This window comes from Oryzias melastigma, linkage group LG20 (genome assembly GCF_002922805.2).
Source record: "Oryzias melastigma strain HK-1 linkage group LG20, ASM292280v2, whole genome shotgun sequence".
NCBI classification, from domain to species: Eukaryota; Metazoa; Chordata; class Actinopteri; order Beloniformes; family Adrianichthyidae; genus Oryzias; species Oryzias melastigma.
In genome coordinates, this window is record NC_050531.1 from 6868066 (window position 1) to 6892835 (window position 24770).

Here is a 24770-nt window from a genome sequence, read left to right on the forward strand (position 1 = left end):
TGCCTAACTTCCTCTCAGGACCAAGGTTGCTGGAGCCTATCCTAGCTACTGTTAGACAAAGGTGGGGGGAAATATTTCCATTCACAATTTAGAGCCACCAATTAACCAATGAGGGATGTTTTTGGACTGTGGGAGGAAACCACAGATAATGTGATTGCTCGGCATCTTTTAGTCTTAATCGCTTCTGCAGGTTATTTCAGATTTTATTTCAGGTTTTTTCAGAAAATAATTTAGTACATAAAAAATTTATTTTATCTTAATGTTATTTAAGACCTGAGTTTTTATTCAGTCTATAAACCCTATTGACCGTCATTTAAAAAATACTGTGATGCTTGTGGTTCCCCCTTAAATTGTGCATGATTTTAATTCTGACTTATTTCAATGTCCTCATTTTTTTTTAAATCTTTTTACATCGCCAGCTTCATTTCAGATTTTCCTTTCTTTGGTTTTTGGTAAAACAATTTTTTTTCCTGTAGCTCAACGTTGTAAACCAAACTCTGTTTAAACACCAGAGCCAAAACTATGCTCCAACGCGGCCCGTTTTGGGGCTAAAACTCCAACCTTAAACCCTTTATAGCCCCAGGTTCCATTAAAATGGATCTTAAAACCCACGGATTCAACTCAACTGATCAGAGGCTCTCTTATGAACTTCTGAACCCTAAAGAAAAACACAATAACTGTTCATATGACTCCACCGCTGCAGCTTTTATGGATTTTTTGGGGTATTTTATGATTTTAATTTAAATTGTCCATCACAACTTAGCTTTATGAGATACTTTTAAAGGTATTCCTTCACTTATTAGGAAGAGGACAACATGACACATATTCAAACATCTGTTCTATTAAATACATTTAATCCACAATAAATGTCTATAAATTCAGTGAATGTTTGGCTTTTTATCTAGCAGCAACATCCCTGAGATTTTATAGATAGAAGGAAATTCCAGTTAAATCAGCTAAGATGTGAATTTAGGATTTGATTAAAGTTAATATTTTTTGTTAAACAGAATGTCAGAGATTTGTCTTTGAAAACCTTTGACACGAAAGTCTTTTAACTCTTTGAAATCCTATGAAAATCATCTTTTTTGTGTCTTTAAAATGTTCTAGTAGCTTTTTTTTCCCATAATAGGGGATCTATATAAAATAGTTTACGATTAAAACTGCCTTTCTGAGTATTTCTTCATTAAAATCACGTCGGTTTAGAAAACTGGTTGCTCGAAAATGCTCAGATTAATTACGCAGAACTGAGATGGGCTTGCTCTGTGTCAATAGTCCCGCCCACAATCCAGATCTGTATTACTAATGAGCTACTAAAATATGTCTCATTGATTTTTTTTTTTTTATTTTGGCTAAAAACATCATAATGATAATTAAAAAATCACTGGGGACAATTTTACGAAATATGGTTGGAGTGGGGTTTCACCACTTTTGCAGCTACAGTAAATCCAGTGGATTCTGAAGCGAAGAAAGGCGGCTTTGAGGTCTGATGCTACACTTTATGTTAGTAATACCTTGCACATCGGTGCAAAGATATAGGAAAACACTTTTTTAGTTTCACAATCATCTAATTCACATTGATCGTGCAAACCGGATGTGTCAAAGTCAAGGTAATTAGATCATTTTATATATTACCGGCCGGATGTTATCTTGTTTAATTGTGACATGATATATTTTATAGACAGCAAAACATTTTTGAATATTTAGAGGCTTATTTTTTTTTTAATAAAAATTGACATTCAAGAAAATATATATTTTTTTTAACCTTTACTTTATTTCTAACTTGTATAATTTGACAGAATATCTTGTCATGGAGAGAAATTTTTTTTATTTTAAAGTTTATTTAAGGTTTAAGTTGATTTATTTTCTAAAAATATTTCTGTGTTTTTATTAATATTTATGTTTTAAAAAAAGTTATGTTTTTATCTATTTAGTTTTTTGTGTTCACTAAAGGCTGCAACCTATTGTTTGTTTTGAATTTTGGCCAGTAAAAGAGGAAAAGAGTTGCGTTATGAAATATAGTGTAACTCTTTGAGGTGTTGCTAGCAACAGCTCCACACTTAAAGGGTTAATATTTCCTGAAAACAAGGGGGAAAAAACTAAAATAATCAAATTTCCTACTTTGAGTTTAAAAATCCCACTCCAATCACCTTTTGATCAATTTAAAATTTGTTTTTTTTAATTATGATTATGTTGTTTTAGCTCAAATTTAAAAAAAGGCATTTTTTTAAGTCCTAGTTTCTGCAGAGTAATTCATTAAAAATATTATTGATGTCATTTGAATTGGAATTTATCAAATGAAAGAAATGATTTTATGATTTTCATTTTAGCTGTTCAGACTTATGTTAATTCTGAACAGGCAGGCAGAACTGTGAGTGAATGTTTATGGTTCAGCTAAGCTTCCAGCTGTGGGTTAAAATAGCGAGAGAAGATTTTGGTACAAACAAGCAGGTTACAGGTCATCACAGCACAGCTGACCTGTTAGAGATGGCTGCAGGTGTGCAGATGCATAGCAGCAAATAGATGGGCTACTATTATAGTCAATCTTTATTTTAAATAGAGTTTTCACAAACAGTTCCTCTGAATTTTACTAAAAATGTGCTGTAAAGCGTTCATATCTGCTTCTGTCTCCCTCTGAGGCTGCGTTAATGTGTCTCCCTCTGGCTTGGACACACATTTCTTCAGCCAACTTGAATGTTTATGCAGAGAAAAGTTATTTCTTGCACAGATAAAGGGTCAAGTTGAAGGACGTGCCATCATCCTTCATTCTTTAAAACATTTATGGTTGTATATCATTTATTAACTGATGTGGTCAATTATCTCAACAGCACTGTCGTCCACCACCCCATCCATCCTGCTGTCACGGCAACCTGGTGTAATTTCTTTTTTTTTTTTAGTACAAGATCGATTCATGTTGTGTTATTGATCTCAAGACTCTTCTTTAGAAGGAAGAAACGGCCACAGAGATCAACTTGAGAGAGCAATGACTGATGGGTGATGGTAAGGAAAAGACGACAGGAAGTACATTAATAAACCAGGAGTCCATTTGAGTCACTAAGACTTTAGATTTCTATTTTTTCTAAACAACTAAACCACAATAGGAGGCAGAGCCTTCTGCTACCGGGGTGGAACCAACTCGGATAGTCTCTGCCTTAAAGGACTGACTTGTTGGAAAGGCGAGTCTGGATGACCCTGAGCCGTGCTGATATATCTGTTGCTATAGAAACAGCAGGGGGTCTCGTTAGGATGCAAAGGGTGTATATTCTCTCTTTCGACACTGTACACCTTTCCTTAGTCAAATACACCTGTACGGTACCTAGAGGCTCATAGGGCCACCTCAACGGACGCCATGAAATTGGAACGTACCACTGTCTGCAACAGATGGTAAGGCTCCAGCACTTCCTGATCTGAAGGAAACTGGCACCAAAATAATAAACATTTAAATCAGGGTTTCTTCTGGATCACTAATGTTTCCACAACGAATGAGCTCAGAAATACCAAGAGACAGCAGAACATCCTGCAGCTGACAGCTGCTGTGTGATGCCTTCATGTGCATGGACGCTGGCAAAACCAGTGTGACCTTTCTACTCATCGAATTCAGACCTAAGTGTCCAGAAAAGCGTTTTATCTCTCTCAGCTTAATATATTAACCCAACGATTTCCTATAATTTTAGGGTGGAAAAAGGAAACATGTGTGGCTTAAAGTCCCCCTCCGATGTTAGTGCGTCATTTTACTTCTGAAAGAGAACGAATAGAGTAAGAATTTATTTCGTTTTTCCATTTCCGAGTATTTCTCGTATTTTTAGTTCAGGTTCTGGAGAAGAGAAGATGGTATCTTCCCATTGACTGAGCAGCCGTTCCCATTTCTGTGGTCAAATCAGCCGTCACTGGATTTTTTTGTGTCACTTTTCCTACAATACTGTGTACTGTACGGCTGGATAACTCTGATATTGTTTCATTGCTACGCTAATGTTAGCTTGGGTTAGTGAGGTGCTATAAGTTAACGGGAGAGTGTAAACAAAGGTATGATGGGAAATTAGTGGAGGCTAACCTCCACGCTAACAGTCGTGACCACAACTAACTCCTTTCCAATGAGCTCCTGCTTCTCTGGAGAAAATATGTCTTAACCGGAACAATATAGTTGGACTCTAAGACCATAACAGAAGCACAGATTAAAGCATGTGATCATTCAAATCTATGGCTATTTTAAACGGTTCATACCTTACATTTAACGTATATTTTACTGACATCCTCTTTAATATTGTATTTATCCAAATATCCTGGGAACATTTGCATTTAGCCACAGTATTAATTCATGACTATTATTTTTTGCACATAAAGAAAATGCATTGACGTATTAATGGTACCACAAACATCCGTCATGTTGTCTTTGCAGTGAGGAAATGATGGATCGTTGACGGTATGATTTAGACATGCTTCAAAACAGGCCACCATTGAAAAAAGGACCTAAAATAACTCATTTAAATTCATAATGTGGCCCACTCATTTACAATTTTGACTCTTTGATGGTGGCTGGGATTTTTTGATGCAAACATCAATGGCTGGCAGCCATCTGCAGAGGGGTCGTTGCATGTTTGACCTCCATTCAAATTTTGCTGAGAGGCGAGTCTCTCATCATTTCAAACATTCATTTTCAGTCGCTTATCTGGAGACAGCTTGTGGAGGCAGCAGTCTAAACAGAAATGCCCAAACCTCCCTCCACCCAGAAACTTCCTCCAGTTCTCCCGGGGGAGCCCTAAGACACTCTCAGGCCGACCAAAAGCCATAGTCCCGCCAGTGCGTCATAATTCTTCCATGGGGCCTCCTGCTAGTGGGACATGCCTGGAATACCTCCCTAAGGAGGCGCATAGGAGGGGATCCCAAGGAGATCCACACACTGCCTCAGTGTGGAGGAGCAGTTGCCGTACTCTGGGTGACAGAGCTCCTGACCCTATCTCTAAGGGAGGATCCAGTCCTACACATTCTCAGTCCCAACTCGTCATATGTGGACGTACGGTTCAGGTCCCCTTAAAGTCACTTTTTGAGGTTTTAGGTGTCCCTAACCTGTTGTTTTTTGATGTGCTGTCTGTTAAACCAGAGGTCCCCATCCCGTTGGCACATAATATCAGATGTGGAACCAGTACAGGGTTAGGATACCAGTACCAGTACTGGGTTAGGGTACCGATCCACGTCCAAAGGGTTGGGGACCCCAATTAGTATCTGTGGCCCGGTACCAAGCGGCCCTCGGACTGGTACCAGTTCACGGCCCGGAGGTTGGCACACAGTATCGGACGTGGAACTGGTACTATGTTAGGGTACCTGTACCAGTACAGGGTTAGGGTATCGGTCCGCGAACCGAGGGTTGGGGACCCCTGATTAGTATCTATGGCCTATACCAAGCAGCCCTCGGACCGACACCGGTTCACGGCCCAGAGGTTGGCACACGGTATCAGACGCAGAACCGGTACTAGGTTAGGGTACAAGTACAAAGTTAGGGTACCGGTCCAGGTCTTGGAGATCGGGGGCCCCGATTAGTATCTGTGGCCCGGCACCAAGCAAGGACCCCCCTGACTGGTAGCGGTTTATGGCCCAGAGGTTGTACACAGTATTGTATGTGGAACTGGTACCATGTTAGGGTACTTGTACCAGTACAGGGTTAGGGTACCAGTCCACGTCTTGAGGTTTGGGGACCCCTGATTAGTACCAAGCACCTCTGAGACCAGTACCAGTTCAAGGCCCTGAGGTTGGTGCATGGTATCGGAGACGGAACCAGTACCGGGTTAGGGTACTGGTCCGCCGCCCAAGGGTTGGGGACCCCTGATTAGCTTCTGTAGCCCAGTACCAAGCGGCCCTTGGACCAATACCGGTTCGCAGCTCGAAGGTTGGGGACCCCTAATTGAATGAAAACAGCCAGTACATCAAATAATAATGAGTTGGGGACCCCCAAAAACGTCAAAAAGTGGCATGTAGGGGTCCCATATGCACATAAATGACGAGTTGGGAGTGAGGTCACCCAACCAATAAAACTGAGTTTAGGTGCTTGTGTTTATAATCGTCCTTTAGGTCATGACCCAAAGCTCATAACTAAAGGTGAGGAACATAGACTGACCAGTAAACTGAAAGCTTATCTTTTATAGCCTCCAACTTGGAGGTGCTAATTCTCATTCCAGTCCCAAATGCATCCTGAAGATTCTGGTCTATAAAAGTGAAAGATTAGTTCCTCTGGTCCCCAAACTGGACTCCCTTACTACACAAAAAAATTCTGTCCATGAAATTATGATCTGATGGGATGAGGATGATGAAGGGCATCCCTGCTGGAGTCAATTAGATACTTCTAAGGTGCCACAAAGTCCAAAAAAGGCCTGAATGGGACTCCTTCAGATTAACTCCAGTTCCCACCACTGGCTTTTGAGATTCCTTTCCTAAAGTAGCCATTTTGTCCATAACTTCCAGCATCAGCGTTAATGATAAAGGTGGTGGAGAAACGTGGTGTGCTCGGATGCAATCTCCCTCGGTATCTAGTTGTGCAAAACCTTGACAGTGGGCTCAGCCGGATGTTCCCAACAGATTCTCACCGTATGTTTTGGCCTGCTGAGTCTGTCCGGTCTGTCCGACATCCTCCTCCGACAGTGAATCCACCAGCAGATAGATAAAGGCTGCTCAAATGATTGTCGGCTGACGGTGGCGGAAGTGTGTGAGGATTATAGCTGTGGTTCTCACCTCCTGCCTTAGGCGTTTAGATAATATGAAATGACTTTGTCTTTAACTGAAAAACAACATTAGGTTTCTATTATAATTTCCTTCTAAATGCACTTCAGTAAATTGATGTATAATTTTCTTCTTTTAGCATCTTAGAGCATTCATACTTTTGCTGTTAATTCCCTACATGGTTTCATGTCCAGCTCAGCGATTCCAGAGAAAACCTGATTAATCTGCTCTTGCTAATTTACCTACCCAACAATTTGTCACTTCTGGGTCACATGAAACAAAACAGAACAAAAGCCAGCGAACCGAAGTCAGCTTTTAATTTATGAAGCTGTTAAGGCTCCTTTTCCTCCATAATAAAAGCCGTACATCATTTTCTAATGATACAGAACAGCTAAACAGTTCTGGTAAAACTGACTCAGATCAATGCATGCTAAATGGGACTGAATGAACAAACAGTGCACGCTCGGAAATGAGGAAGAACGATCTGTAGGCCTAAAGGAAGGACATTTTAAAGAGCTGTCCTCCCCCCTTTCTCCTGCTTGAAGAAAACAATCGAGTCAGACAGAGAAGAGAAAAAGAAATGCTTGAAAATAATCACGGTTTGCACATTAGACACTCCTGAAAATGAGAAACTTCAGACTTTTATCTGTTGTGGCCATTAAAAAGATTTATAAACTTCACAGTTCTGCTGCCTTTTCATCACACCAGAAAACTGCCTCTTGGTAAACAAAAAGTTGGGACTTGAGAGTAAAAAATTCACAATCTATGAATAAAAACCTCTCTCGGGTTTTAGTCACTACTTTCCTTCCAAATATCTCAAACATGCATCTTAGATTTCATGCCGTGACTGCGAAAACACCTTTAGACTTAGAAGCTTTAGACTTTTCTCACCTTTTATTTCATTTACTTTCACAGTGAAGGTCAAAAATGAAAATGTCACACAATTTTTCTCTTAGCCCTCTAACTGTAATGCAGAAAAGTGCATTTACCTGGCTGCAACAGGACTGTATAAGAGAACTGGACTGAGTGACCTCTCCCCCTTCATGTTCTGAACAGGAAGTACCCGTTGGTTCCAAAAAGCCAAAATCTCATCTGTTAGAATAAACAGCTGTTGCTCAGTCATTATAATAACAATTCTTTTTTAAAAACATGTTCTTGCTAATCCTAATTTTTTCACTTTTTTTGTGTAACAAGTTGTTCAAGTTATTAAATGACCAATCAGATGCCTCAATAAAAATTAGTGGCCTTGCGTCAAACCTTCAAAGTGTTTGACAGATTTCCCCTGATCTGCTTTTAGCGGAACGGGCGTGGCCTTCTAACATGCTCGCTCTTGACTGGACAGAGTGGTTGCCATAGAAATGTAGCCTCAGATAAACATGGTGCAATCACGGCTTACTGAGGACATGTGGTTCCAACAAAAATAGTGACTTAATTTGGTTGGAACAGGGAGTCAGTCATTTTCTATGGGTGACATCACACTCACTTTGTCCAGTTCTCTATATACAGTCAATAGGATTCACCTGCAAGATTTTGATTTTGGTGACCCAGAGTTCACTGGTTTGTTCAGCACCAGAGAACTTTTACTGAGGCCAAACAGAACTAGTCCAGATCAGAAGGACCAGTGTGAAAGTGTCTTAAATCTCCCAGAGGAGTGAATGTGGAGGAGTGGCGTTTTGAGTTTCCTTAGGTGACCTTTCCAGTGTGCACTCTGCATGCTTCTAAAAAGAATGAAAACAAATGAGAGAAAATGTATTTATTTTAGCCAATTGGATGAATAACTATTGGTATTGTATTGGATCAAGTAAAAGAAGAAAGAAAATGGAGGAACGTATCAGAAATTTGCCATTTATTAACAATGTTAGGTTAGTAGCTCAAGACCTACTTGACTTTTTTTATATAAAAGCTGGGAAAAAAAAGATTAAATCATCTAATTTTGTATAGATTGAGTTGGAATTCTCTAATAGTGCCACTAATATTAATAAAAACACGTAAGGATTTTGTGTCCTTCGCACCTGTTCGGGTCATTGATACCAATTTGGTTCTCGATTCTCAAAAACAACCAACCAAGAAGGCTGTTGTTTACAGTTTCTCGATGACCTCAGCGTAAAGTCAGGAGGACAGCTGGAGGAAGCGTTTCCAAGAAAATAATTACTGCAACCTCTGTGGATGCCTGGGCTTTTGTCTGCACATTCCTTGCAGGCATGACGGAAATGGCAACTTTGTGGATAAGTGAGTAGAATTTATTGAAATAAAATTAAATTACAAAATGATTTTGAAAGTTTGTCGCACTTTTATTCAAATATATTAAAGACTTAAATGAAAAATGAATCTGTCCATGGATGCCAGGTGGCAAACAGTGAAACGCTTTGATGCTACCATCAGAAGGTCCTCACAGAAACACTGGTGGTTTTGAACCTTTTTGCTTGCCCTCAAAATGCTGTGGCCTGTCAAAGTTTTGTGGTCTGAGGTGCTGCATGAAAAGCACTCGCTCTAGGGTGTGCTTGTTCTTTGTCAGAACCACTTTGGTGGGGAAAGTGAGACTGGACATGAAGACACACAAACACAAAGCAACAAAAGCAGCAATGTTGGACCCACAGAAAGGAAAAACATCTTCTTTTGGGATCTGCCGGCACAGTTCATAACTCTACTGGAACATGTTTGTGAGTGTGTAACGTTTGAAGGCATCGCCTGTAAAAGGAGCTTCAATTGTAACATGTTGTAATACACAACAGTGTTGTTGATGCCAAATTCTGACCCTATCATCCGAATGTTGCAGCAGAAATGGAAACCTCTGAACAGGGATATTTTCTCTTTTTCTGACCATTCTCTGTAGATTAGCAGTATTTGAAATACTCAGATGAGCCTGTCTGGCTCATATGAGTCGCATAAATAACCTTTCTTCACCCGTTAAAATAGTTGACGACTAATTTATCAGTCGATTAGTTGTTACTTTATATTATATGGAGTCAGAGTGTAGTAAAGTTGAAAGCTGTAATGGCATTCTGCTAGCTTTTTGGAATATTTTGGCATTTATTAAGGTTTTTTTAGGCTATTGTGGAGTTTAGCTAATATTTTAGCTTCAAGCTAGCTATTTTGGCTAATTGCAGCTTTTTTAATTTTTAGGCAAATTTGAAGTTTAGCTAATATTTCAGCTGCATGCTAGCTATTTTGGCTAATTTGGGCTTTTCTTGTTTTTTAGGCTATTTTGGAGTTTAGCTCATATTTCAGTTGCATGCTACCTGCTTTGGCAAATTCGGGCTATTTTCATTTTTTTATTCTAATTTGGCATTTAACGAATATATTAGCTGGCTATTAGCTTCAGTGATTTCAGCTATTAGCTTCAGCATTTTAAGCTGTCAATTTTAGTATTTTTAGCTATCAGCACTAGCATCTTCAGCGGCCAAATTCAGCTTATAGCATTCACACTAGCATCATCGCAGGTAATGCTATATATCTAGTTTTTAGTTATTTTAAAGCTAATGATGGTTAAGATTTGTGCTTTACATCCAGTTTGCACATGACCCGATTAGTTGACTAATCGGAAAAAATAATCAGTGATTGATCGACTATTAAAGTAATCGTTTTGTGGCAGCACTACTGGATCTGAATCTCTGCCTTGAGGGTAACAAACTGACTATGAGTGGCATCTTTGGCGATCAGCGAACCTTTGCGTTTAACTCTTTTATTGTAAATTGTTGTGAGTGACTCCTGTTCTTGGCTGACAATTTTACTGCTGATTTTAATGATTCTGTTAATTGTTACAATTTCCAAGACTGAGTGAACCAAATCAAGCGACAATGTTGAATAAAAGGATGGATTCAATGTCTAAATTGATTGAGTTGCTGCCATGTGATTGGCTGATTAGACATTTGTGCCAATGAGGTGTTGAACAGGTGTACCAAATAAAGTGGTGTGGATTGTAATCGCACGAACAACCAGCTGGTTTCAATAAGTTTCTGTATAAGTATTGCTTTGTTCTGCAATTTCTTTCCTACGACAGATTGATTTTCAAAGTGTTCCTTTTTATAAATAAACTAGTGGTCAAATCAAAGCCTTTAAAATTGTACCAAGACAAATTTGAAGTTTTGGCCAAAACAACCATGACTCATGAAAGACTTTCAAAAGCCAGGTTTGAACCCAATATGGCAATCTTAAAACTCCTGTAAAAGACCAGAATCTGACTGAGCCAGTTCTCAGTTGGGACTAAATTAAATGTTGGTTTCTTCTTGCTAAAGACAACAGTGGGACGCCTGCGTGGGGAGTCAGGGAGGCAAACACATGTAGACAGGCATGTAGGAGTACGCCATCAGCCCAGATGAACCTTAGCTTTTGTTGAGCGAAGCCAAACCACGGCTCCTGCTGTGCTCAGGATGTGAAGCATAATGCAGGCAGTGTGACGAGTTTCTCTGCTAGGAAATCACATTATCTTCTTTCAACATGTTGAGACACCATAAACTGCTGAACTTTCATGCCCTACGGTAGTTATGCATGTCGACAGTCTTCCCGCATCAGCAAAGTTTCTTCTATTTTTGCTTTTTTTTAGAACAAATCTATATAGGTCCTTCTAGAACACACCACATAGACATTTGTTCAAGTTCAAGAGTTCAAGGCTTTGAAACGGCGTAATTATCTGATCTTGTTCATAAAAAACTTTGCTGTAGCCTTTGTTGTAAACTGATCCTGCTTCTCTCCCTTCCTGTCCTCTTTCTAGGACATGCAGATTGATAAGATTATTTGTTTTTGTTGGGCCGGATCACTTCTGATAAAACTCACAATACACAGGCAGGTGGAGGCAGAGTTTGTTTGGTTTGGAGTTCATGTAGAGTATTAAAATAAAGCACATTTACACCCTCCTCACTGCAAGTCTACTAGACATAGTTTTAGTCTTTGGACTGTCTAGACCCATAGACGGCCGTAGACACGAGTGGCCGCATCTTAAGGGGAGAGCAGGTGTGTCTTGCATTTGCCTTGAGGCTCATGCATGAAAATGAAATGTACTGTACAAATTATGTCCGTGTTGTAAGTGTATCATGGTAAAATGGTAAATGGCGTATACTTGTATAGCACTTTACTACCTTTCTCGAAGGCCCAAAGTGCTTTACAGTCACAGACCCATTCGCCCATGCACGACACTGGTATCAACCTTCCACCAGAGGCCATTGGGGGCTCAGTGTCTTGCCCAAAGACACATGGGTGAGTAATACTCCAATTGGGGTCAACCGCCCTACTACTGCACCACGGCCACCCCAAGAATCATGAAGAAGTCATAAGGCTAATAAAAGCTGACCTACAGGTGATGCTCTTGTACTGTACTCTTACATCAGAGGTGTCCAAATTCAGGTCTTGAGGGCTGGTATCAACCAGGTTTTCCAACCAACATGCCATTGAAGCTCCGTATTGGCTAAACACACTTGATCCAGGTAATCAACAGCAGATAAGACAGGGGTTGTGTCCGAATTCCCCCCCTAATCACTATATAGTGCACTATGTAGTGCGTTTTCCATTTTCTAGTGGTGTCCGAATCTACTAATTCCAAATCGAGAGCACTTGAAATTTCCCAGAAGTCTTTGCGAAAAACTAGTGTACATCAATGGCCACTAGATTAGCGGATATAGACCACAATGCATTGCGGTGGGACAATTTTGAACAAAAAAACATGTTTAAATGCACCATCAGAACACAGTGGAGTCATAAATACTAAATGTTTGTTTTTATTCCAATTTCACTTTGTGAAATCGATGATGTCATATCCGCTTTTTAGAAAAACGAAAGAAAAGTTGCTATAATTGTGTCCGAATTACCCTTAAAATCCAGCCCTCAGGATGCCCATAGAATGCTCACACAAACTACACTCTATTTCACGGCCAAAATCTAAATTGTATCCTGTTCCGTGAGCAAAATACAATATTGTTTTACATGTCAAATGCCATAAAAGGAGAAAATAAATAATATTACATATTAATTAATAACATAACATTTGTCTTTGAAAGCTCTAAAAGCAAGGCCTCGCTGGCCATTTTTAAAAAAATAAAATTGTAAAACATTTTCGCTCTACAACCTCACTGCGACCTTAAAATTGTGTAAGGGCCAACTGCATTACCTGCACAGGTTTGGCCATTTTTCTCCCACAGTATCTACCCATGAGGGAAGTTGTGACTAAGTCTTTAACTATGGGGAAACAAAAGATAAATACAAGCAGACTCTTGTTGAATCAGCAGATTCTTGGCCAGTTGAGACACAACGGATATTTGTTCCAAAAGCTGTCCTTACTACAACACAACTTAAGCCTAAAAAAACAAGTGCATCCACTGCAGCCTATTCTAAAATGTATGTAGGAATGAAATATCTTCTATAGCCAAAATATACTTTGTGAGCAATGTAATATATCTAAGAAGTTGAGGTATAACTACAGCAGACTTGAGACAAACTCGAGACAAACAACCAGTCTGTCTGCTTCACCACACCCTTCACCAAACTGTCAACCAGTCTAAAGGGTTTCAGTTGTTAAACTGCTCATCTATGCTACTTTATTACTTCTTCAATAGATTTAATCACCAGGGACCCAAAACACAGACTCCACAGTTGACTAACAAGCAGTCAGCCGTTTTCTGTGCAACAACTCCACCGGGAGACCCTGATGCTGTCATCTTAACATACCAGGCACCTATTGGTGTGTGTCAGGCTCGTATTGTATGCGACACTAGCCTTTCTAAGCCTCAGTGTCTTTAATGAGTGAGATCCGGCATAAACATCAAATCGGCTAAACCAGAGAAATAAATTCAACTGGAAGGAGAGTGCAGGAAACAGCATGTGAGGAGGATTATTGCTGGACAGATTAACTTCAAAGAGAAGTGCATCCTGAAATGAACTTCACTGAACTTGCAGCTTGTTGCTGCTGAAGCTAAATGTTAAAATAGTAAATGCATCTCAGGATAAAGCTAAAAGGAAAATAACATGGGTAAAGTCCTTGAAATCCAATAAATTATTTTCAAGTCTAAGCATAAAACGAACAAAGAATTTTAACGCATCACGGAAAGGTAACTATTTTGCTTGGTTTATGTTTATTTTAAGTCAAGGTGATGTGTAGAGCCTTGCTGTGTTTTAACCTCAGCATGTTAGATATTTCGCTAGTAGCAAACTGTGAGAGCCTTTGAAATAATATGTCCTTTAATAATCTATTTCTGAAATTAATAGCTAAAAATACTGAAGTTGATAACTCAAAACACTGAGGCTGATAGCCAGCTAAAATGCCAAATTATCCTAAAAAAACCCAAAGTTAGACAAAACAGCTAGCATGTAGCTGAAATATTAGCTAAACTCCAAATTAGCCTAAAAAAAACCTTAGTCAATGCCAAAATAAATAACTGTTGTCTGAGTTTTTAATTCAGTTTTCTCATATTTAGTTGCAAATTGACCCTTTATTGATCAGTTAAACTTGCTCACATTTCTCAATGTTCTGCTATGCTCTAAGGATCGTTGCCTTTTTAGCCTTAATGTCTTGATTTTCTCCGGTGATTTATGTTGTACTTTGCTTTCGGATTCAGTTTTTAAGCTATTTGTTTAAGCTTTTTTCTTATTCAAATCAAGTTTAAGTTTCTGACAGTACAAAGCTCTTCCATTTTAGTTTATTTTCTCTAGGGGTATTTAGGCTATTGTTATTTTAGTTTGTCTGTGTCATGTTTGATGTTTAACTGGTTCTTGTTTACTCTGACAGGCTGTTTTTGTAATGTCATGTTTAGGTACACAATCTGGTTTTAAAGTCATGCTCAAGTTAATTTTGCATAAACAACGATCTTACAGTCAACAAGCTCATCCAGACCAGAGATTTTCTTTCATGTGAATATCTTGAATTTCTTGCCACTAAATTGAGCAACACATCATGTCAAGGCAGGTCCAAGTTACTCTGGAACTCACCGCTTATCCTGTCTGCCTGTTTGTTGCCATGTATGCTCCTCATGTGCGAGTCTTTGTTAGGGTAGTTGGCAGGAACATCCTTCTTTTGCCCACTTGTAAAGTCTTTCCTGGGGCACTCCTCTTCTGCTTGACTATTCTATGGATGTCAATAAAGGACACTCCTGCTATTCTACTCCTTTCTAAAGATGTTTCCAGGAACACTACCCTTTTGCCTGTCTTGTTTATGGTGGTTGCCAGGGACACTCCATTTCTGCCCACCTGTTTTAGAAGTCTTGCCTTGGATACTTCTCTTCTGCTTGTCTAATCCATAGAGGTCAATTAGGGAACTCATCTTATACATCTAAACCCAGACCAAGGACCAGCCCATTAAGCCAAACTTCTGTGGGTCAGAACAATCTAAAGTTGTTGCCAGGTACACTCCATAGTATGTTCCAGGGAAACTTCTTTTGCCCACCTGTTGTAAAAGTCTTGCCAGGGACACTCCTTTTCTGCCCACCTGTATTGAAACCTTTGGGACACTCCTCTCTTGCTTGTCTATTCTATGGAGGTCAATAAGGACACTCCTCCTATTCTTCCTCATTCTAAAGCTGTTGCCAGGGACTCACTTTTTATCCCCACCTGTTCCAAAGGTCTTGCCAGGGACACTCCTCTTTTGCTTGTCTATTCTATGAAGGTCAATAAGGGCACTCTTCTTATACGTCCCCATTCTAAAGCTGTTGCCAGGGACTCACTTTTGTACCTACCTGTTGCAGAAGTCTTGCCTGGGACACTCCACTTCTGCTTGTTTATTCTTTGGAGGTCACCAGGGACATTTGTCTTCTACCTGTCTGTCTTATGGTGGTTGCCAGGGACACACGTCTTTTGCCCACCTGTTGTGAAAGTCTTGCTTGGGATACTCTTGTTCTGCTTGTCTATTCTGTGGCACTCTTCTTATACATCCCCATTCTAAAGCTGATCCCAAGGACACACTTCTTTTGCCCACCTGTTCCAAAGGTCTTGCCAAAGACACTCCTCTTCTGTTTGTCTATTCTATGGAGGTCAATAAGGACACTCCTATTCTAGCTCCTTCTAAAACTGTTGTCAGGGACTCACTTTTTTGCCTACCTGTTGCAAAGGTCTTGCCTGGGACACTCCACTTCTGCTTGTTTATTCTCTGGAGGTCACCAGGGACATTTGTCTTCTACCTGTTTGTTTTAAAGATGCTTGCTAGGGAAACTGGTCCTCTACTTATTTGATCTGGGTTGCAAGGGACACTCCTCTTCTGCTTTCTTGTTTCTGACTGTCACTGAGCTGTCCTCTTCTCTCTGCCTGTTCTGATGGAGTTCTTGGGAATCCTTATTGTATTGAGTTGTGTCTTCAGGAAGGGCTATTGTTACCTGACCTAATTGTTGCTTCAATCACCAGATCTAATTTTACTGGACACAATTATTGAAGCAATTTTTTATCTTGTTTTGAGGGAGTCACTTGTCTTCCTACTTGTTCTATTCTTTAGGTTTTTCTTTTTATCTGTCTAGTCTGAGGGGTTGCCCGACATCCTTCCTCACCCACAAAGAAAGTGTCATCAAAATTGGGATTCACTTTGGTTTTGGCTTATGATTTTGGATCATCCCTGCTATGAAACTATGTGAACTTAATCAACAAATGAAATGAACTTCTAACAGTTGCATACATTTCACATGCTTATTTTTCACTCTCAGGTTCACTTAAGCTTGTAAAAAAGCTCCTTCTACAGTCATAAAAGTTTGAACCTCTCTACTGATGATCAATCATCTTTCTGAGACACCTTTGCTCAGCAGAATGTACAGAGGAGGAGCTATTAGCCTAGCTGTGGTCTACAAATCGTTAGTTCAGAATAAAAAATGCTTGTCGCCCTTTACTGATGCCCACAGGACATCATTGCTTTAAACATCCCACGTTTTTTGCTTCTGACCTTTTCGAAGCCTCTAGACAGATTTTGGACATAAACTTGACACTCTAGCAGAACGAAACAAATCTCCCAGACAAGAAGATGCCAGTGAGATTACCAAGAGATCCAAGACATGACAACCCAGGCAGAACACAGTAATCGTTGGGAGTAAAGGAGATCTGAAGCCAGATGAAGGACAATGAGAACGCATAAGAGGAGCTTAACTGCGGCAGGCTTCATTAAGCAGTGGCCTCTTTGCTCTTTGTCTCTGAGCCCATTGAACTCGGTGTGGTGCTTCAGCCTTCTCAAGAACTTTCTGAGCTCCTTCCTGGTCGAAAAGGGGCTGTGAGGGCCGAGCATGACTAATGCAGGAACCCGGTGATGCCGCAGCACGCTGGTAAACGGGAAGGAGGGGGGGAGTCAGGGGCGATATGACATAGCATGCTGCTGACACATACAGGGCAGGACAAAAACTCCAGCCGCCGCCGCCGCCGCCGCCGCCGTTGCTGCCCCTCCCTATCTGTCACCCCCTGATTCCACCCCCACCACCTATTCACAGCAGCTCTTTTCAGCAGGTCATTCAGAGGGCCAATAAAGAAGCTAACTCACTCTGTTCTCTCTGAAATGTGCACTGTCAGAAAGAGAGCAGGAATGGTGGGGGTGGACTTCCAAGATATCTCACAATCTCCATAATAAAGGAAGCCGAGCTGCAACCACCATTTTGTGTCTGAGAGCAACTTATGATGCCAATCATTACAAAAAATAACCAAACATTTACAGAAGTATTCCTAAAAAATAAGCATTTCAATTGTTATTATAAAAAGGAAAATCATTTAAAGAAAAATTAAGAATTATACAGACAATTTTACATAAGTTTAAGCGATTTCTACAGTTTACTGTATTTAATTACCAAATTTAAATAAACTTTCACCAGCTGACCTGATGCTAAAGCAAACTAAGTAAAGTTGAATGCTGTTTCAGACATTAATCAAAACCAGGAGAAAAGTTCAGCGTGAAAGAGGACAAAATGAGCTGCACTTAATCCTTTAAGATGGGTGCGGCTGTGACCCCAGAATAACAAATTCCGATGAACTAACCCTGTCTTATTGCTAATAATTTTCATGTGTAGTCTGTAATATTTCAAAAAAAAATTATTTCATCACATTTTCTACATCCTGAATATGTGTAACTGCATTTACAAATTTAATTTTATTTGCTGATAGTAAATATTTTTTTCCATTTTTTTTCTGGATATTTTTGACTTTTTTCTGCAGTTTATACAATATTAAAGTCCCACTGTAATCCTCATTTGAGAAATTTAAAAAAAGTGTTCTTTGTGATCTTTTATTGCCATTTTTAAGCAAAACTAGGACATAGTTTCTGCAGAGCGGCACTAAGTTTATTAGAAATTCACCTATGAGACTGTTGTTGGAGTAAGCCTGCCTTTGCTTCCCGACATCCATCTGTTAACACATTCTCCCACTAGCTTACAGCCTCTCACACCCCCATTTTAATGTTACCGGGGCAACAAAAGTGGAATATTGGAGCTATCTAGCTGTACAGTTTTGAGCATTTTTGCATCTGCTCTTGGTTTACAACTATTTGAATAAAAAACAATCTTAGAAATGTCATTTTAAGCTTAATTTTCTTTATATATGTCCTCCATAAAAATTACAATTTTTACTGTTGTGGGTCTTTAAGAGATTTTCCACAAGAGTATCGGTGCCTGTCATTATTCTCCTTCTATTTTGCTTATAATTCCTTAATCCATCAAATGTAACTGTATCCACTTGTGTGGTTGTGAAATCACCTAAACTGTGGGAAAGAGTGTCTCTTTAATGAACTCCTCCTCGAGCTCATGCAGGTAATCTACTGCAAACAGACTCGGAGATCAAGAGCGCTCCGTCTGAGTCCGTCAATACTCTTTCCCGCTGCATGCACTCTGTTGGGGTTGTGCTTGTATGACTGCCGAGGCAGCTCCTGGCACTGTGATTGATGAGTTACGGCGAGCTCCAAACCTCTCTCCTCCCCGAGCCTTTGGACAGCCTTGACTCCCAGCATCCAGGACACAAAAGAACCTCCAAACACAACCGCAGTCTTAACACATTAACAGCCTTCAGCCAGACTTTTAGAAAGAGACCACATCCTTACATGAGCGCTCCCATCACACATGTTCTCCAGACTCCCTTTTTCCACTCGAATTATTAAAAAAAAAATTCTGAGTGCCACTGGTCTCACAAACTGAAAGCTTAAACAGTCCACTCACAGGATGTTGTGTAATTTCACCCAGATGTTCTGCACATTCAAGTGATTCTGCAAGATGCTCCGACACCATAAAAGAGGCTATCTCTGTTTTTTTCTGTTTGAGAATGATGCTCCAGTGGAGTCCCCTGACAGTGGAAAAAGTCTCCTTCTATTATTATAGCCCATCTGAGTCAAGATGGGATTGCTGCTTGCAGCAGCACAGCAGTTTAGGTCAGTCTGACGAGGGAGAATCCTCAGCAATAAATCTAAAAATACTGTCCCATATACACTTTATCTCCAGCTCAAACAAGAGAGGTGTTTCTGTGAAGGAGGAGATTTTTTTCTCTTGAAAACATAAAAGTGGAAGTCAAGGGATGCACCTGCCTGAATGCAAATGTGCTCGGTGATGGTTGTGCGGTTCACATTCCTGTACAAGTGTGTGGATTTCCCACACACACACATTCACACAGGAGCATTTCTGCTACCTGATACTTCAGGAAAATTCAGTGCTGGAAAACAAAAGAGCAGAAAAACAACAGCTCCTCTGTGTCAGCAGAGCGCATGTGCCAATCCTGTCAGAGCGTGATGGACAAAAGAGATGAAAGATTAGGGGATCCTGGGCTTTCACTTTCCATGAATTATGACAAAAGAGGAAAGAGCTGAAAGCACCTGTAGCTTTTCCCCCAAAAAGCCTATTTTTTTTTAGTTTGTAATCAGGAAAATATTACAAACAAACCATCAGGGCTTCTACTATTAGGGTAATTATGTCAGTGTGGATACAGGATGAGGATGTTTAAAAAGTCAGAATAATTAGTGATCAGAGAAAATGTAATCACTTTTCTTGTTTTATTCTTTGCTTTATGCACACGTGATGAAATATTTTTGCTGCAACATACAATAAATAAGTTATTTTTGTGCGTAAAGGAATTCAAATGTTCATTTTCCCTGTTTCTGCGTATAACAATAGAAGAGAAAACATTGCAAATCTTACCATTTCCATCCACTTGCATAGTCCCAAAGCACTCCAAAACTAAAACAACTCCAATCAGCAGGTCGAGCGTTTTTCCAGTCGCCATATCCAAGTTCTGCAGAATTCTCCTCACTTCTCCCGCTGCGATTCTCCTTCAGCGGAGAGGACTCCGTCTGCTCGCCTGCAGCAGCTCCTGTCGCTTTTAAAACGCAGACCTGCCCTCTGGGCTGCTGCTTTTTTTTTTTTTTTGCTTCCGCGCTGTGCGCTCGTGGACGCAAGACGCGCACTCCGCCTCCAAGATGGCTCAATTCAGAAAAGGACAAAGAGAGAATTCGCTGCGTAAAGACGCATCCCAGCCTCGCGTTTTTAGGGTCTCATCCTGCTGGTCTGAGGTGCAGCGCGCATGTGAGGGAGAAGTGAGACGCGCGCTCTCAGGATAAAGTGCGCTCCCCACCGGCATCAGCTCCTCACAGCCAATGACAGCAGTGCTCTGTGTGTGCGCAACAATTTGAGTAGACACAACGTGAGAGACAGGAACGAGTTGATTTAACGTCAGGATGTGTGAATGTTTAGTCTAAAGTTTCATTTAATGTAATTTTTGTTTTTCCAAATCAAGTTTTTCTTAATAAGAGCGCCCCCTTCAGGGAAGATCTGAACATTCTTTTTTTTTAATGCAATCCACAAAACATGCTTAAAAATAACATAAAAAGAAATATCTGAATGCATAATGACTTAAAGAGGATTAATAGACACAAAATAGTGCATCATTAAATTTAAATAAATTATTAGGATCTTTCTTTGAGGAGTTTGCACGTTCTCCCCGTGCATCCGTGGGTTTTCTCTGGGCAAAACTGCAAAGATTGATTGGTTTCTCTAAAGAAGAAGTTCCCAAATCCATTTCCTACATGTTTTCTAACCAACCTGTCACTGAAACTTCTCATGGTTAAATGCACCAGATTCAGGCAATCAACAGCAGATACCGCAGGGTTTTTGGAAATCCAACAGGAGGCTATATTTGAACACCCCTGCTCTAACATCTGTTTGTGCATGTGGGAATTATTGTGTAACAGACTGGCAACCTGTCCAGGTGTACCACACCTTTGCCCAACAGCAGCCAGGGACAGGCTCCAGCAACCTCTTAACCCCAAAAGAGTTGTAGGAAATAAAGAAAATGGATTAAAAAAGTCAAAATCTTCATTAAAGCTGCAGGTTTGTGCTACAAGTGTGTTTCATACTACCATTAAAGTCAACCACCGTATTTGGTAAAATTAAGATTTTTCTTTTTTTTTTTTTGGTTTCCCATGAGCTGTCAAGACAATAATGGTGTTCCTTCTGTGGTTTTCGTATTGCTAAAGACGGGGAAATTTAGCATCTCTCATGTGAGGCAGAATTTCGGTTCTGTTTCTTCACTCAGGACGACCTGCCACATTATTTTTCTCTTGTTGCTGCTCAGTTGGCCCGTGTATCCAGGCAGGATAACTTGAACCATATGCTTGTTCCAATTAGGTTTGCGCTCATTACTATGTGGCTTCAGGGCCTGCACAACAGTCATGCAGAGACAATGCTTTTTTTGTAATATTTCTGGCAGGTGTTTGGATTTAAAAAAACTTGTAAGCAAATTTTTGGTACCTCAAATGAACGTTTTATGCAAGAAAAGTAATAAATGTAAAAAAATATATATATATAATTTCATCATAATGAATAAATTAGCCTTCCTTTTCTTTAAGGAAGAAGATCACATTGAGAAAAAGAGGAATAGAAAGTTAATAAATGCTGTATTGTTGCTTTTTCTTTCATTTTTGCTGAAAATTGATGCATCTACAAAGCAAATCGGCACTTTCCCGCTCCCACAGAACGACTCAGCGCTTTTCTTTGATCATGCATTTCATCATAAAAGGATGTTCTTGCTGACAGATGAATTATGGCCACACTGTCAAGTGATATTCCTCACTGTGCATCTCCAACCAGGCAGTTTAATCATCACATCTATGGAGTGCAGATCTTCCTGCTTGATGACCACTTCAATAAACTTCCCAGAACACCCCGCTGCAACGTTTCACTAAACCTTTTGCTGTATGACATAATGGATTCAGTCACAGGTGCTGTGAACTTTAGCTTGGCTGCAGACTGCACAGGTGAATTCAAAGAGCATCAAAATGCGGGAGACGTCGTAACTAAACATAATTCCAGTAACATCAAGGTCTTTAGCATGTGAGTGGAACTTTCCTAATGTTGTGTCACTGCAGCCTTTAGAGTGCAGAGTCACCTCATAAACACCGAACAAAGAGACCGTCTGGCAGTCGGGCACAGAAAAAATCGAGTAGAATAAGGTGCACTCTGTCTTGGTTTTTCTATTAAAGCTGTGCTCATTATTACCTTTCCCACCTTGAAATAATGAGACCTCAAAAGCCTGTTTGTTCTACTGCTTTTGAATCTGGCGAGACCTGTATTATAGAAAGGGCCGAACAGCCTTGCCAGTGGCGTAAACAAACTGCAAAAAGCAGCTTTCAAGTTTATTAAGTATGAATTTATAATAGTATGTTTTCTTTCATGTCATATTCATCCACATTTGTTTGCATATTCCCCTATTGCAGGGGTCAGCAACCTTTAACAGTAAAAACGCCATTTGGGCTCATTTTCCAAGAAGGAGCCACATAGTCTTACTTTAGCCTTTAAGAAATTTGGATTTGCATTCATGACCTTCTGTTTTATAAAATAATAAATATGAATTATGTCTATTTTTTGGAACCTAGCAAATTATTTAAATTTGACAGAAGCTCAAAAAACGTATTTTCAAAATAAAAGACTCTCTGTGCCAAACAGGATCACCTCAGTGCAGCTAGTAACCAGTGTTGAGCAGCATAATATAATATGTGCTTTTAACTCATAAAAGATCAAACTTTTAACCAAAGTTTTGCTTTGTATATAAAATCTGTGCAATCTGGAGGTGGAGTTGAGCAAACAAAAAGTCTTCAGGTCAACAGAGATGTAAAAACCTATTTAGTTTATCATCTATGTGCACCTCAGACATCAATTTATACATTTAACTAATCTAAAATTAATAAATGCTAGAGAGATATAGTATTACCTTTCCATCAAACTCATTTTGACAGGTGACCTTTGACCCACACATTCCAAAGTGATGACATAATAATTTGATATAAACTTTATATCAAATCGATATAAACTTTATATAAATTTGATATCAAATTGTTACGTCATCACTTTGGAATGTGCGGGTCAAAGGTCACTTGTCAAAATGAGTTTGATGGAAAGGTAATACTATATCTCTCTAATGCTAATTAAGTAATCCTTACTTTAAATAATTGCTATTTTAGCTTTCTTTTCTTTTATGTTTTTGTTCTTGCTCCCCTTTTTGTCCATAGCAGTCTTATACTACTGAGTTTTGTTATTTTAGTTTGGGGTTGAACCTTGGTAGTCTTAGTTTGAGGGCTTTTTTTATTTGTTTTCTTTAGGTAGTTTTAGTTAGTGGAAGCTGCTGATTCATGTCAGTTTTAATTTTCTTAATAAAAGCTTAAAAAATAGCTTAAAAATAGCTTTTAATGCTCAAAAAGGTTTGTTTTTCATGCAGTTAGAACTGCACAGCCAAATAAAAGCCACATCAAGGAGTATACAAGGAGATAAAGATTTAAATGGGGACTGCAGTGAATCCACCTACTGACTTAAAAAAAACTGAGCAACGAAATGCAGATTTCCATGTTAAAACTAACAAAAATGTCAGGAATGGTTGTTTAAATGAATGTTTCTTCACAGGAAAATGCATATCTAATGCAAAATTAAAGGAAGATGTTGGAGGTATAGCAATACTTCCTCCAGTATCCTCCTTGGTGAGGACAGATGTTGCCTTAATGCTGATGTAAGTCCTGTAGAAAAAAGAAAGTCAACTTTTTAAAAAGTTATTTTCCTCATGGCTTTTAAAAGCAGAGAAATAAAGACACAACATAATTACTTTATAACAGAGCTGGGCTTAAATAAATTGATAAATCCAAACAATTCTTCCTTAAAAATGCTGCATTAATTCATCAAACTCATGAATTTGTTTTATTTTTATATTCATTTTTTGGGTTATTTTTAATATTAGAATTTTTTGCTTTGTGTGTTATTTTTTTGACATAAACACATTTAAATATTGTTTGTTTATGACCATAATAAACCTCAAATAATTTTACAAGGGTGACCTGGCCAAGTGGTCAGCAGCACACGTTCCAAAAATAAAGTTACAGTAAAAGCAAAACATGAAATAAGCAGGGAAATTGGAATATTAACAATATAAGATTTAAAGCTCAGTGTAACAAAGTGAATAAGGCAGTGTAATAAATATAAATGGACCATTTGAAGATGCAGCATGACATTGGATAGAGTACAGGAGTCATTTAGTGCAACTGAATTACAAAAGAAGTTAGACAAAAGAGCATTGAATTATGGAGTTTTTCTCGATGCTTAACAGAATGGAGCCGAATGATCAAAATGAAGCCAATTCAGACTAGATAAGTTTAAAAATATTAGCAAAAATTAAATTATTGCCCAAGAGTTGTTCATTTGCTGACATGATTTTTCTGTAATTCAGCTCCAAATTGACATTTTTATGTTGTTTTTTTTATGTAGATCATGACAAATGAGACATAATAAATACAAATGCTATTAATTTAACGAGATGCATCGAGTTTATTGTGTTGTTCGCTGCAGCTCAATCAACCGTCTGAAGGTAAAATGCAGCCGAGCGTGAAGCCACTCAGTGTATATATTAGAACAAGCAACATAAAGTATTAAAAATAACCTTCACATTGTCACTAAACCATCTCTGTAAACATTCTGTTTAAAAATGAATACCTCTAAAGGACACTGAAGGTCAAAACTAAAACAGATGGAATATTTTTGCATTAAAACTAATAGCAGGAGAGGATTCAAAAAACAAATAGGAAAGTTTTCAGGAAGAATAGATGTTCAGGCTGCAAGAGTAAGCTCTTATTTTGACAGAACAAGTTCCATTTTCCAGGAGTCTTTTAAAGT

The 24770-nt window shown here is 39.2% G+C and overlaps 1 protein-coding gene across 1 annotated transcript in view; it reads right to left on the reverse strand.

Moving 5' to 3' along the window:
- The window catches only part of plxdc2 (plexin domain containing 2), a gene marked incomplete in the record, with an annotated part of 135664 nt that extends 115266 nt beyond the window's left edge, over window positions 1-20398 (reverse strand). Inside the window, 1 exon segment of the mRNA XM_024279999.2 lies at window positions 19761-20398. Within this exon segment, the coding sequence (XP_024135767.1) occupies window positions 19761-19845 (85 nt within the window).
- Between the last annotated feature and the right edge of the window lie 4372 nt (window positions 20399-24770).